The sequence below is a fragment of the Cygnus olor genome, chromosome 7, assembly GCF_009769625.2.
Source record: "Cygnus olor isolate bCygOlo1 chromosome 7, bCygOlo1.pri.v2, whole genome shotgun sequence".
NCBI classification, from domain to species: Eukaryota; Metazoa; Chordata; class Aves; order Anseriformes; family Anatidae; genus Cygnus; species Cygnus olor.
In genome coordinates this window covers 25186930-25201190 of record NC_049175.1, presented here as the reverse complement: position 1 = coordinate 25201190, position 14261 = coordinate 25186930, and the positions used below count along the sequence as shown (strand labels likewise).

The 14261-nt window shown below is 46.9% G+C and overlaps 1 protein-coding gene across 7 annotated transcripts in view; it reads left to right on the top strand.

Annotated features, from left to right (window-relative positions):
- The window catches only part of SH3PXD2A (SH3 and PX domains 2A), a 252560-nt gene that overhangs the window by 163698 nt on the left and 74601 nt on the right, over positions 1-14261 (top strand). For 2 of the 7 annotated variants that reach the window (XM_040564093.1, XM_040564090.1), the window contains exons 7-8: positions 4653-4700; positions 13725-13856. In XM_040564093.1, coding sequence (XP_040420027.1) covers positions 4653-4700; positions 13725-13856 — 180 coding nt within the window. Of the gene's footprint in view, positions 1-4652; positions 4701-9402; positions 9889-13199; positions 13413-13724; positions 13857-14261 lie in introns of those variants that run through there. The other 5 variants (XM_040564095.1, XM_040564094.1, XM_040564097.1 and 2 more) reach the window with 5 other exon arrangements.

Genomic DNA, 14261 nt, shown 5'->3' with positions numbered 1-14261 from the left:
CCAGCACCTTGGCATGTTTGACCTCTGAAATCAGGATCGAAATAAAGGCTTAGCTTCTATTTTCAGTTATGCCCTAGGCGAGGCGCATTACAGTGAACAAGACTCTAGCCTTTTCTAAGAATTGGACAGCTTCTAAAAAACATCCCACTCCAATTTTTTCTTGCTGATTTATCAAATACCGCTGATGGGATGAGAACACCCCCGTTCATCTCTTAATGCCTTTAATGGTGACGGAGGAGAAAAAGCATTTACCTCCCCCAGCTCCAGCCTGAGAAATCACTGGACCACCGGTAAGTTCTCTGGAGTGGAGCACTGATTTCTGACTTCCCAGGAAGTCAATATAGTTTCAGTTCACTCTAAAATTATATTGCTTACTATTTTCACCCTTCTGGGTAAGTTAGGAAGGGTGAATGGCTGGGAAATGAATCCGCAAAAAGCGAAGCTGCACACACCACTGCAGCCCTTGGCTATCTGAGCCAGTAGTATTTGATTATGGAGAGGACTAATGCCCTACAGAGCTGATCCCTGTTGGAGAAGGGCAGCCCCTTTCAGATATCAGCACCTCTGCAGCGTGGCCACCTGTTCTTATACTCCTTTTCTCAGTATTTTTTGCTGTACCCTGTATACCCTGTATCTGCACAGCTTTATGGAGATTTCAGGATTCCCAGGTGATGTTTGAAGTAGGGCATCAAGAGAACAAAAGAGCCTGTTAGTTAAATGTTTCTATTGCTGTTATCTGTGTGGAAGGCAGCTTCCATGGAAAGGTCATGTCTGTATAATTAAACTTCTTTTACAGTCCTAAGAAAGATAGTCCCATCCAGTGTCCTCGTGAGGAATGTCTCTGGCCCAGGTTAGCTTCTCAGCTGTGCACAGCAATAACTTGGGGCAAGGGCCACGTGGCCAGAAGTAAAACCATGCTGAGGCTCGGGACCAGGATGATCCAGTTCACCTCTGGGAATTACCCCAGCAGCGTTGCTGGGCAATACATAGCTTAATCTAGACAGCTATACAGGTACCAGTTTTTTAAAACAAAACCCAAAACCAAACGCGACAAACCCAGCAATATGCAACCCGTGAATCTTTAGATGTGTATTGCTTCTAGCCTATTTAGCGGCATTAAATAATGGGTGCTGTAGTCAGCATTGAACTGAGCGTTTAACAATGTTATTGACAAAAGGGAAGCTGTAGCAGGAGCTGCTGCTGGGAGGGCTGTGGATGAGGAGCTGCTTTGCACCTGCTGGACCAGGACCTGGCTGGATGTGCAGGGCTGGAATGGATCGTGAACGCGGCTGTGGTAGCATTGCGCTTGTGCTTTCAACTCTAGACGTTTTCAGGCATTTTCCCTGAAGCTTTCTCTGCTCTAGCTGCATACAAGACAAACAGTCTGCTACCCAAATGAGATGAGTGGGGCTGTATCAGAGTGTAAAGCGTTAGTCCCCAGCAGTCTGGCGCCTCTTCTCTTGCCAGCAGTGGGAGGAGCGGCAAACAAATGGCTCTCAGTGGCGGCAGAAAAGCTTCTGGTAAAATCTAAATAAAATCATGTTTCATGTGTTTTAGTTCACCATGACAACTGGCTTAATTAAGCCTTCAAAGCCTTTGTCCCTCTCCTTCCTTCCTTCCTTCCCTCCCCCACCTGAGGACTCGGGCTGGCCCATCCTCGGGTCCCCCACCTCCCTCGCAGCAGCTCCGGCGGGACGGGCTCCAGCAACGCGCCTGCTCCGCGGCTATTTCTGGGCGATGTGGCTCTGAAGGGAGCCTCCTCGGGGCTCTGCACAACTGCCTTGGCTCCGTGGCTTCGCTGTAATTTATGGACCTGCGTTTTTTTGGAGCTTTTAAAAATAATTCTGATCAGAGGGGTTTGTTCTGGCTCCAGCTGAAACAGGCAGCGAGGACCGGGGGGGTTGGCGTTAGGAGCAGAGTCAGGATGCCGTTGCCTTAGGAGTGGCTTGCTTTGAGCAGGCAGCTTTAATTTCCCTTCCAAATACTGAGATCCCCCCCCCCGCTCCAAGTCATCTGAGACCAGCCGGCGCTTGGCCGTGCAGCGGAGGGGGAGAGGAGAGGCAGGAAGCGAGGGTTTGTTCGTTTACCGTTACCAATCTCATTGGAAAGCGGCTCCAAGCCCTGTGCAGAATTCCAGTAAAATTCTGTCCTGAAGGGGAAACCCAGGACTGTTGAAAATTTGTGTTTTGTTGGCATGGGCACAACGTGCTTCTGGGGCCCTTGACCTCCTCCCCGTACCCTGGATTCCTCCACAGCGCTCCATTTGAGCTCTTTGCGGAGTAGAATCCATCACTAATGTCTGATATTTTTATTATTTGTAGGGGGAACTCTTAGAAGCTGGTAGCAATCAGAGCTTAAATGTCTTGGAATAAAAAAAAAAAATTCCCAAGAAGGAAGTTTAATGTTAAGCAGATGTGCGGGAGCAGCTGAAATATGCTAGCTGTCTTCTGCTTCAGAAGCAACCTCATCTACATCTCGCTGCTGTCAGGCTGGGGCAGCCAGGAAGTGCTGCTGCTGCTGTCTAGATGCTGGGGAGCCTGCATTCAGGACCTGTGGGGTTGTTTACCAGCTACTATTTAGGTTGCCTTTTTATTCTGATTTAGGTGGATCAATGATTTTGACAAGGAGAGAAAAATGTGTTGTTTAAAAGCTAGGAACTGTTTGCCTTCCCCCTTTATGGCGAGCGTGGTTCCCCCCTCAGTTGTGAGATGTCACGGGGTGTTTGTCGGTGAGGCTGCTGTAGATGTGGGGCTGAGCTCCCTCCTTCCCTTCTTGGGCAGGCACATCCAGGGGAGCCCCAAGCTTGTCTGAAGCACAGCTTATTCCCTCTCTTCTTAATCGTTGGTTGTCTCAGCCTCTTGCTGCCAGCTTGGACTGGGCCAAACCAAAATCTTCCTGCTTGTTTCTACATCTTCCTCATTTATTGCTGCCATATTCAGGTTCTTCTGTCTGGAAAAAGATCTGACAGCTGACTGACGTTCATAATCCTCTTCCTGAAGGCAGTGGAAGTGTATTAAAAAGCTAATAGACAAGTTGCTGACAACAACTCCTTCACACCCTTTCCCGTTTGTGCCCCAAGCCTGTAATAGAAACATGCTGTATATTCCCTCTGTAAGCTGAAGCACGGTTACCCTGCCAAATGATTTCCTATTGCACTCTACCAATGCAGAGCCCTCTTTTAACAGCAACCCAAAGCAAATCATTGCAACTTATCGTGGTGTATTCTGTACTGTATGTGACAGTGCAGTGCATGGCTTTGGGGACTAGATGCTTGGAAGTTCTCAGTTTCTTTTTCCAGTGGCCGCTGTAGAGAACTTACTGAAAAGCACAAGGCCAAATCCATCTGAATTCCAGTCTTGTTCTAATGCAATTAAAATTGTGGGCCTGATATAAAGGAAGAATTTCAAAACCTCACCATTCCTTTAGTGCTGAGGAAATGCAGCGAAGTGTTTCTTGGAACCCGGGTTTCCAGTGGGAATGTTTGAAAGCTGTTTCTCAGGCTTCGTATTGTGCTAGAAATTTCTCAGTTACATACGTACTAGGGATATCTTACTGATTGCTTTTCTTTCTTTTTTTTTTTGCTGTCTTGGTGATATTGCGTGGATCAAAATACAGTAACAACTCAAGTAGACACGGCCACCAGTACAGATCAACCCTCTCTCCCAGTACCTGAAGGGTGCATCAACCTTGCTGTTACCTGATAGGTCCAGAACTGGGTTCCACACTGCAACTGGGTTTTAAAAATTGGTTTGGAGTTGCTTGTCAATATTCAGGAAGCTCTTAGCCTATTATATGAACGCCTCTATCTCTCTTCTCCCAGGCTATGTGGGGGTAACAGCTCTCCTTATGTTCCTTCATCTCTCAGAACTGGAGTGTTCACTGGTTCTTATTTTGAAATGAGGGCAAACCTGTTAACTTCTGAAATGTGCTTCCAGTGTATTCAAACAAAAATAGTATTTAATATTTGAAGATTATTCCCAGAAACCCAAGTCAAGTATTTACACCTCATTTCATGGAGGGGGAGGGAAAACTTTTCACCTTGTTGATAGTAACTGTATTAGCTTTGTCTTTAACCAGGTTTCTGCTTTGTATTTTTGGCTAAAAAAGGGTATTTCTATTTGTGCTTTGAATATACCTTCACTGGAGCTCTGTACTCTTTTCCATGAAACATTATTTGTCTATTGTTACTTTCCTTACTGCAGTGCCAGGGTAACGAAATGCTTGTAGAAACGTGAATATATTTGCTAAGCTCGATCTCTGTGAGTTGCCTGTTGGTCTTACGGGGATCATTAACAGCTGCAAAGCTAAGTACTTCTGCAGGTCTGAGGCTTAATGAGTCAAGCTGTCTCTTGGTATGCATTTCCTGTCCTTTTGGGAATAAGCTCAGAGCATATCTCATTCCCTGATCTCAAATTTGGATCACTACAGATCAGTCTCATAAGTTCTGCAAGTCACCTAACTTTTGTTTTAACTGGGTAGTTCGTGCGACTTGGCCTTTAACTGAGAACCCATCATGCCGATGCAACTCTAAAGAAAAGCTTAACATTTCTTTCAATCTATTTTAAACAACTCTCAAACTTGCTGCTATGACTGTTCTTTTGTTTCTCTAATTACTTTCTCTTTTCATTGCTGCCCTTTTTTTGGATTTCAAGTTTGGATGTCCAGTTTGTCTGAGACTCCCAAAAAGAGTGTTGCTCCAGGTAACTTCTCGTGTTTTGGTGTTCTGCATGCTATTGAAAAGTCTGTTGTTTAAATTGTATGGTTTTGGAGTTGTCTTGAATATGGGTCTCTCCTGGTGAATATCCAGGATCTGTTGTCTGCCTGTGCATTGTTTTTTTTTTTACGATGCACGAGTTATGACAAGGACACTACTTTTCTGACTCCTGTCTCACCCTGATGCTATCACTAGCACTAGATAGTAGTTTTCCTGTGTGACATCTTCCTTGTTCAGCTCCAGACCCACAACCTGAAGCAGCTTCCCCTCTTGTGGTGTGCTGACCCTGGCCTGCAGCCAAGCACCTGCACAGCTGCTTGCTCACTATCCCCATGGGACAGGGAGAGAAGAAGAAGAAAAGTGAGAACTTGTGGATTGAGATAAGGGAAATGAACATGACAGCATGCTCGTTGTTGTTCTGAAATGCTCCTTTGCTTTCGCACAGTAGGTAGAAACGGTGTTTTATGGAACATATGGGACTGAGGAAGTTGCAAAACTTTCATGGGGCATCAGACTCCTTGTCACAAGGAGTCAGAAAGGAGGAGGGATCAGGAAGACAACTTGTAGGAGAGGTGTTAAGGCCTGGGGAAAAGTAGCCCAATACAAGGCAAAAGCTAAGCTTTATAGTATAAGGAACTAGGTTCTCTCCTGAGTAATCAGTGGATTTCTCTGCAAATATCTGTCACTTGATGTGGGATACCAGAGGAGATTCTTTTATTCTCTTCAAACTTAGTCTGTAGCTCATGATAGTTCTCTGTGAAGGATGCTGGCTTGGTCACCCAGTCAGTTAAGGCCACCCATAGGTTTCAAGGCAAGGATGGATGGAAAAACCCCTGTTGCTTTCCACACCTGATTTGGTAAATATCCAAGCTCATGCCCTGTTCAAAGCATGTAAGCAAAACCCCACCATCCTTGATGGATGAGTGCTTGCTTGTCAGAGGCTTTTAGTAAGTAATACTGCTGTGATTTCAGAAATGCTATCTTTGACAGAAGTTTAATACCCCCTGGGGGATGTTTTCTTCAGTCTGAGCAGAACAGGTCTGATTTCAGGGTGGTAGTTGGACATAACAGTGCAGAAATATCTGAAGTATTCAGTCACAGGAGCCTGGTGGTTAATAGGTCATGAGGGAGTTCAAACAGAAACAGAACGAGACTGAGCAGGGGGGCAACGTGTTGAGAAGGAGACAGAAGAGGTGGTGTTCATTGGGAATAGTGACAAGAAGCCCTTGAGTTGTGGTTTGGGGGAGTTGAGGTTGGCTTTCTGACTTTCTTGCATCTCTTGGGACTGTTTCATGTTGTTATCTGTAATATGGCAAATGAAATACTAGGGCGTTTAAGCTCTCTGAAGAGGAAGAAGCTGAAATCGTATTAGATAAAATTCCTTCATTTCCATTGACTGCTTTTAGCTAAATGCATGTTGCTAGTTTGGCTTCAAAAGCCCGTGCATGATGATAGGGCAAATAAGTGATTGATTGCACTGTATAGTGCTCAAAAAGGGAAATGTTGATGCACAGTCCCACTGTGAAGTCGCACTGCCCAGGTCTCTTGTTCCCTAAGCTGTTACAGGTCATGTGATGTTTTTTTTGTTTCTCACCCAAACGAATCCACATTTCCAGCAGAGCTACAGTTCAGTTCAGACCCACCATGGGCCATATTGTGATGTGGCAGATCGACAGAGTAGACTCCAATTTGAATGTGGTCTTTGCTCTCACAATGTGTACTTGGGTCTTAGTCTGGCTGTTGGAGACTCGAACAGAAGCCGGTTGGGTGCTGCTGGAGCAGCAACCTAGGACACGAACCTGCTCCACAAAGTGGAGACCCCAACCAGGGCTTACAAGTGGTTTAATTTCCTACTTTGGGAAAAGATGGGTGCCATACAGACAGATTGTGAGGAGTGCTGTGGTGGGACACTAGTGGGTGTCTCTCCATCTGCTCTGCAGCCCATATGCCAGTAGGGTAGTTGGGGGCACCCCAACTGCTGTTAAATTCCTTGGCTAGTTTGCTTGGTGGGTTGTGGAGTAACGTGAACGTGTTTCCACGCTGAGCATGACTAGGGTGAATGCCAAAGTATATAGGTGACTTCAGCTTGGTGGAGGACCCAGTCTAGCAGCTGTGTGAAAAATCTCCAAATGGTTTAACAGATCTGTGTGCAAAATACTTCAGTTTTCTTAACCGTTGCTACCTGTAACCTAGTTGGTTGGGATTGCTGTTCAGAAAGCCAACTTTCCAAGAAGGAGTGGAAAGAGGACTCAACTTTTTTTGTTTCCTTTCACCCTCCTGCCTCTAATTTTTCTTGGCGCTCTCTTTAAACCTAGCAGATCAAAAATAAAAAATAAAAATCCTAACAAGCTCCAATTGGCAAAGGTCAGCGTTGAATTTCTCCGTTTGTCAGGATTTTATTGGAAATGCTGCTGAGGGCTGTGAAGAAGGAAGAAACAGTAGTGGTGTGCTCACTTGAGAGAGTGCCTGCCATTTACCGTGGGCCAAGCTCGTTCCCAATGCGCTCCCCGTGGGGCTGTGTTTTGCTGCTGGTTTTAGCTGTGTGTCGGACACGTACTCCGGTGCTGGAAGCCAGTCTGCCTTCAGGCTGCCGCTTGTCCCAGGCACTTGAAGGCTTACCCAGATCTCGCTCCTTAGAAATACTAGGGAAAAGTACGCACCCCATATGCTGGGGAATAAATCCAGGAGTAACATTAGTTTTCTGCTGGCCATATTTCCTTCTTGGGGACTGTGCATGCATCTGGCTTGGGCTCCCTGTAGCTGTTGGTAGCAGCAGCCCATGGGGCCTGAAGGGAGTTGGTGAAGCTCATGGAGTTGCCATCTGTGCCTGGTTTCTGCGTGTGCAGCCAGAAGGATAACGAAGACTTGAGGCTTAGCTGCTCTGGGCGGAACCTATTGCCCTGTGCACAGAAAGGCTTGCAGAGCTCATAAGTGCTGTGGAGTGGAGGAAGGTGCATGTGTGGATGCTCACTTATGGAGAAACTTCTTGTGCGTTAATTATGGCTGCTAACTTAGGATGAGAGGTTTTGTGTAGTGACTTGGCCATCACTGGGTGCATGGTGCTCAACCTCGTGTCGCTCTCATGTTCTGACACTGTGAGCGTTGGACGAGGTTTTAGGCCAAACTTCTCTGGCTTGGAGTCCTATAAGTTACTTAAAAAGGACGGGTCAGAACCCATCCCTTTCTGCTCTTAATCCTGCCTTTGTCTAATAGCAGAACATCACCTTCTGAAACTCTTCAGAAAGCTCCATGGAATTGCTTTGTCCTTAGTAAAAGAGCTACCAAGCTGAGCTCAGAAAAGGAGCCATGGAAATAACAGTGTATTAATAACCCATTTGGTAGCCTTTTGCAAATACTTATTTTCATCTATAATGGGACAAAAGGGGTTCTGCCATTATTGTTTTATTGCTACGAGCCGGAGACTGGGCTGGACTTGTACTGAATTCTTTTCATTATTATAGGTGGTGCTGAAATTCTGTCTGCCCCTAAAGCTTCATGGCTCAGAGCTGCTACAGCAGGAGCTGCTGATCTGTAAAACTGGATGTTGCTAGAACTGGGGGGATTCATGCCTGGCAGACAGGATGGAGATGGATCCCCTTTTCTAATGACGCAAGCTGCATGTGACCTTTTACCACCATGAACAATTGACATGCAATTATAGCCTGGATTTTGAAAGGGAAGGGGGGCTGAGGATGGCCAGGCTGGCGTACTCAGGAGATGAGTTGAAGGCCTGATTGCTTCAAACATCTAAAGAAACTGAATAGGAGTAGAACCTACTTTTCTCTGACTCCGTGTTGTCCCCAAGGAGATTTGTGGGAAGCTCCGCTAGTCTCATCCCACTGCTTACTCCGGGAACTGGTTAGCTTGGGAACTGCTTTTGAGTCTACCCTGAGACTTTGAGCTCTTGTGTAATCTCATGTGCTTTTCATGGTAAAGTCGCTTTTATCCTCCGTGCAGTACATGGTTAGCCCAATTTTTAGGCAGAACCAAGCTCTGTATCTTGAAATACTTTGGGACAGATCACTGGCAGAAGGCTCAAAGAAAACATGCAGCTATAACGTGTTTATTTACCACAGAGGCATGGACCTCCTGATAAGAAAGGAAAGAGGTAAAAACTTTAGTTAGGCGAAGAAAATGTGTGTTTAAAGCTGAGGGTGTGATTGTTGTGAGGGGATAGTCTGATCTGAGGATTTTAAGTAGGCTTGGTGCTGTTCTGGGCACTCTTACTCTTCACTCCTCGCCCTCCTCTTTCTCCAAAGGCATTTTCCCGAGATGTGCAAAGGGTTACCCTTGAGGAATTGGCTCTAACAAGAAATCACAGCGCTAGATGTAAGCTCGCACAGCTGTCCCTCACTGCATGCCGGAAAGCGTGAGGCTCTGACTGTGTTGTGTGGCACGTCGTGACACTGGGATGCTTTCTGCCAAGTGCCCCGTGCGAACCCTGCGCGTGTCCTCAGCAGCTGTGCCCGCTGCAGCCCGTGGCTGAGAAGCCCGACTACCTGCCAGCTGCTTAGTCAGCTGTGATTCATGCTCGTGGCGTTTACTGACCGTTTCTGTGGTTTTGGCTTTTTTCAAACCTTCCACTGACCGGCCCAGTACGAAGTCATTTAGTCTGAATCTGTAAACACTTGATTGATAATCATAAAAGGGCGATATAAAAGCCTGCCTGCTGTATAGATTAAAAGAGCAGACATGTTTATAGCCTGATAACAACAGAGTACTCTGGCAAAGATCAGGAGTCTCAGATTTCCATATCCAGATGATTTTATTTTTGGAGTCCAGTTGGTGGTTTTAATTTTTTGGCTATTGCAAAACCATCATAGGTTTTAGCTGTTGCAACACAGGAGGAGGAGGAGGAAGAAGCTGCTTGGAACAGGCGCTCTGTGCTCTTATTTAGGAGGCTTTCACGGTAGTTGCTGGTCTCTGAGTACCGCAGGAGAAACGATGCTCCCTCCTCGCTGCCCGGTGAGGGGGACGGGGTGCGACTGTGTCACTTCATAGCACCAGCTCTGGGGGGCACGGACGAGCTCCGATGACATTTCTGCCCAGTCCCGGGAAAGTAATCGCAGAGGTGAGGAGCGGGAGGATTGTAAAGTGGAGCCCTATGGAGAGGAGGAGGGCTATCCTCAAGACTTTAACCAGGAAACGGACTCGAGGCAAAAATAAACGGAGAGGCAAGCAAACTCTTATTTCAGCCAGCGATCTATCGTGCGCTCTGCTCGGGGGAGGGCTTGCAAGTTGGAGCTGAACCCAAGCACTAATGCTGCTTTTGGGGGGGGAAATGAGCAGGGGGGGGCTTTACTTGGCACATCAGCCTTACCCTATCCTCTGCTCTGTGTTTCTCCTGCCTATACTGAAGAAGCTTTAAGAAAACAAGTGGGTCTGTAATATCCACGGGGCATTGCAGAGTGCATGTGAACTTGCTGGGGAACCTGTGCAGCTCCGCATCCCTCTTCTCCGGTGTGGCTCGGGCTGAGCAGGCTGTGGCTGCCCAGTGCGGTGCCGTGTCCTGTGTTACAGACCAGAGCCCCGCTAACTGGCAGGGGTGCGGAAGCGCCCGCGGCAGCCGGCGTAATTGGTGCTGTGCTCTCTGCAGTGTTGCCTGCCTTGTTCTTTTGCATCCCCCTTCGGGGGGAGGGGGAGGGAGTCTGTGGTCTGACAGAGCAGACCAGCGATGTTTTGGGGATCCTGAGGGTCACCGAGAAGTCGCTTATCTAAAGGTGCGCCCTGGAGATGGAGCTGAGGAGGGCTGAAGTTCTTACCCTGCTTGGCTGTGTCTGGAGGGAATGTGGTAACAGCCTAAACCAGGCTACCTAGAAAACATTTAAGGCTTCTAATTACTGGGAGAAGCTGTTTGCTTTTCTATTCTCTTCCCTCCCTTCTTCCCTCCTTTGCTGTTGGTGAAGTCCTCCCCACAGAGCTGTGCCTAATCCTGGGAGAGCATCACTCTGGGAAATACAGGGACACTCTGACATGTCCCACCCCCCAAAAAAAGGGCACGATCTGCTTTAGCTGTAAGTGAACAGGTTTATTTGACCTTGGTTACTTCCTAGACCAAGGAATTTATCACCCTATTTTTTTTGTCCTAATAGGAGGAGCCCTGTAACACTTAAACAAGCTTCTATTAAAATGTTCTCCTAACTATGTGTTGTACAAGCCACTGTAGTGACAAAAGTCCTCCTGCAGGGAATACCTCATCCAAGGCAGGACAGGGTAAACAATATTGTAAAGTCCTGCTGAGTTTCAGATATATGAATGCAGGTATAATACATCTTGCATTTTTTTTCTTATTTTATTTTTGGAGCTGTGGAAGTGGATGGGAAATGCTGCTTCTCCGGGTTTGCTGGACACAGCGCTCCCCTGGCACATGGTCCCTGGGCCAGCATGGGTGGCTGGTGGCAGGGTGTTTGCCAGCCTGTGCTCGAGCCTTGTCCTCTCTTTGCTCCCAGCAGGGATGCACGCACCTCATGAACACCAAGCCAGTGCTGTGTGGTGTTTTTTCCTTATCCTATTCCTGAGAAGCCTCTAGGAGATTAGAGGAGAGAGATGTGGAGTGACTATTTACTAAGTAGCTTCCTGCATGTCCTTTTCTCCCTCTGCAGCTGTTCAATCTCTCCTTTGCCTTTCCATACACACTGAATTCTTTGCTGATGCACAAACATATTGCCATGACGGCTTTTGGTTTTGGTTAGAGAACTGGTATGTATCTCAGGAAAAAAAAAAATGAAGTGGGGGTTATAGGTGCTACTTGCTTATATAGGTTGAAGAAAGATGCTGCTGCTGCCCCGTTCTAGGCTGTCTGGGAAGCAGCGTGAAATGGGGGAAGGCATCACATTGCACTCCAGATATCTGAATTAGCACCGTTTTAAATGAGAACAATTGAGTTAAGTTGGTTGATTGTGAAAAGAAACTATACTTATTTAGAATGAACATCTATGGTGAAAATTTTTATTATAAATCTTAAGGTTGTCAGTTCTTTGTGGTCTTTTCCCCCCTATTCTTGCTACTGGCTGTGGTTCAGCCATCCACAGAAGAGCTAAATCTCTTAAACACAAGCTTCTAGAGGAGATGACTCCTCTTTAAAGAAAATTAACCTATGGAACATGAGAAGAGTCAGAGGCATGCTTAGGGAGCAAGGAAGCTGTCTAATTTTCTGGACTTCTTAAGACTGGTCCAAAGGGAGGCATTGTTATAGTGCTTCCTTACAGGAAAATGTTGAATTAATTACTTTTTGTTTAAGGATCTTCATTTCACAGGATGCTGTTCTAATGGCTGATGCACTCTTTACCTCTCTGTTGGCAGGGATGCTAATTATTTGCCTGCAGAATCACTTTGCATCTTCAGCCCGAACACATCCGACCGTGCAGCTTTTGGAAATGCAGCGCTGAGCATCCTGTGCTTGGCTTTTAGTCCCCTGACTTGTCCGGTGGACAGCTTCAAACCATGCTGCTTCCTTCCTGTCTCTTGGAGCTAATTTGTCTTCAGAGATTCAGGAGACCTGGAGCCTGCTCCTGGCTCTGCCCCCGTCACGTGAAATGGGACTCTCAGAAAGCCATACATCTGCTTCTGTCTCCCCTTTCCATCTGCGTCTTAATCTAGAGAGACAGGAACTGCCTCTTACTATGTAAAATGTATAATACACTGTTGGCCCAAACTGCTCTGCCTTAATAGACAATGCTGCAATTCAGGAAACCTGTAAAATAATTTTGCAGGAAGGCATGTGGCTGGGGGCTCTTAGTGCAGAAATGGTAGGTGCTTTTTGTTCTGGTCGGACACTTTGCAGGATGTGAAAGAGTTTATGGGCAAATTAATAAACCCCGATGTCCTAAAGGTTTTCAGGACTTTGAGAGGCAGTTTCCAGGCAGAAGCAGGCAGCCTGTCCTTGCCTGTGCTGGAGGTGCAGGCGTCTCTGTCGCGCTGTGTGTGTTGCATCAGAGCTGAGGCGCATTGTACGCGGTGAGCAGCACTGCGTGACCATCTCCCTCCGTGCCTGCCTCGCGGCTCCTCCCCAGAATGCACGATTTCCATTTGGGGGTGGATAAAATCAAAAATAAGCAAACAAACAGAAAACCCACCCGAGGACTGTGGGGGAAGGGAGCAGAACGGTTATTTTGTGCCTTTTTTCATCCCTGTTTGCATGAGAGCCGACACTCATTCATAAACGGCTCGGACAGCCAAAAGCCTTCGGTATGAAACAAAACTGAACAATTGGCAGGAGTGGCTCAAAGAGCTCCAAAAAGGCACCGAAGGGCGATGGCGAGGGAAGCGGGACAGCCGGGACACTGCGCTCAGCCCCGCGCAGGGGCTGTTTCTGCAGCAGGGAATGCGGAACTGCGGCGCAGGCGGGGGGTGGCTGTGTTTTAGCAAGAATCTGGTGCTATAACTTTTTTTCTTCTTCTGTTTCAAGTAAACACTCTTCCCCGCCCTCCCTCTCTCCCTCCACCCCACCTCCCTCTCTTTCAATCCTGCTCATGTGTTTCTATTTAAGGGCTGCAGTGCAGACGAATATGATTGGCATCTACAGCCCCCTCTTGACTTTCAGCTCAAGCCTTTAGAGTGGAGAAGGAGCTGAGACGCCAAGGGGAGAGCTGTTTTTTCTTTTGGTTTACTGGGGGGATGGCTCAGCTGTGGATTTATGCTGCCCAGGATTTTTCTCTCTGAATGGGAGCAAGGATTGTGGAAACCATGTTGGGAAGAGGTTTATTTTCAGAATCCATCATGAAACTTTGCAACTAATTCACTGTATTTTCAGCTCCTCTTCAAAAAAAATTTTTTTCTTCCCCTTTTTCTTCTTCTTCTCTCCAATGTCCCTCTGTGCTGCTGGGTTGTGGGCCAGAGGAGGCTATTTCTATATGGCCAGCCATTTGGGGATATGCTGCGAGCCAAGGTTGTTTGCTGATTTGCTTGGCTCTGGTGACAACTTGGCCTGTCGTGAATCGGATGGACGGAGGTCACTCTCGAGGAGCCATGGCTGGAAGCTGGCTTACGGCTTGCTTTTTCCCTTCCCCAGGTGCTGATGCTAGCTCTGAACCCATGATCCTGGAGCAATATGTGGTGGTGTCCAACTATGAGAAGCAGGAGAACTCTGAGATCAGCCTCCAGGCTGGAGAGGTCGTGGATGTCATAGAGAAAAACGAAAGTGGTAAGACAAGTTTGCTGCTTTTCCTTCTTTCAATGGTCAGATTTTTGCATGTGTTCCTCTCCTTTCGGTTTCTTCATCACGACTTGTAGCTGTACATTAGCTCCATCTGGTACAGTTACTATGTCTGGCTGAGGATGTTGAAGTTTCTCGATGTTGATTTGGGCTGGAGGCCAAATGTTGCCTTCTACTGTAAGAATGTTTCATAGGTTTTGTGCGTTAATTAGCCAAAGTACACTAATGGAAAACGAAGGTGAGGGAGAGAAGGATCTGCAGCTAATGAAGCTGATGTATAGTAGATGATATAGTTGCCATGCTGTCTCTTCAAGTCTCTGTCAGCATTTCCATTACTAACTCCCTTTTTGGAGGATTTATAGGATGAGTGTTTAAAAATTGCTTAGGATGAAA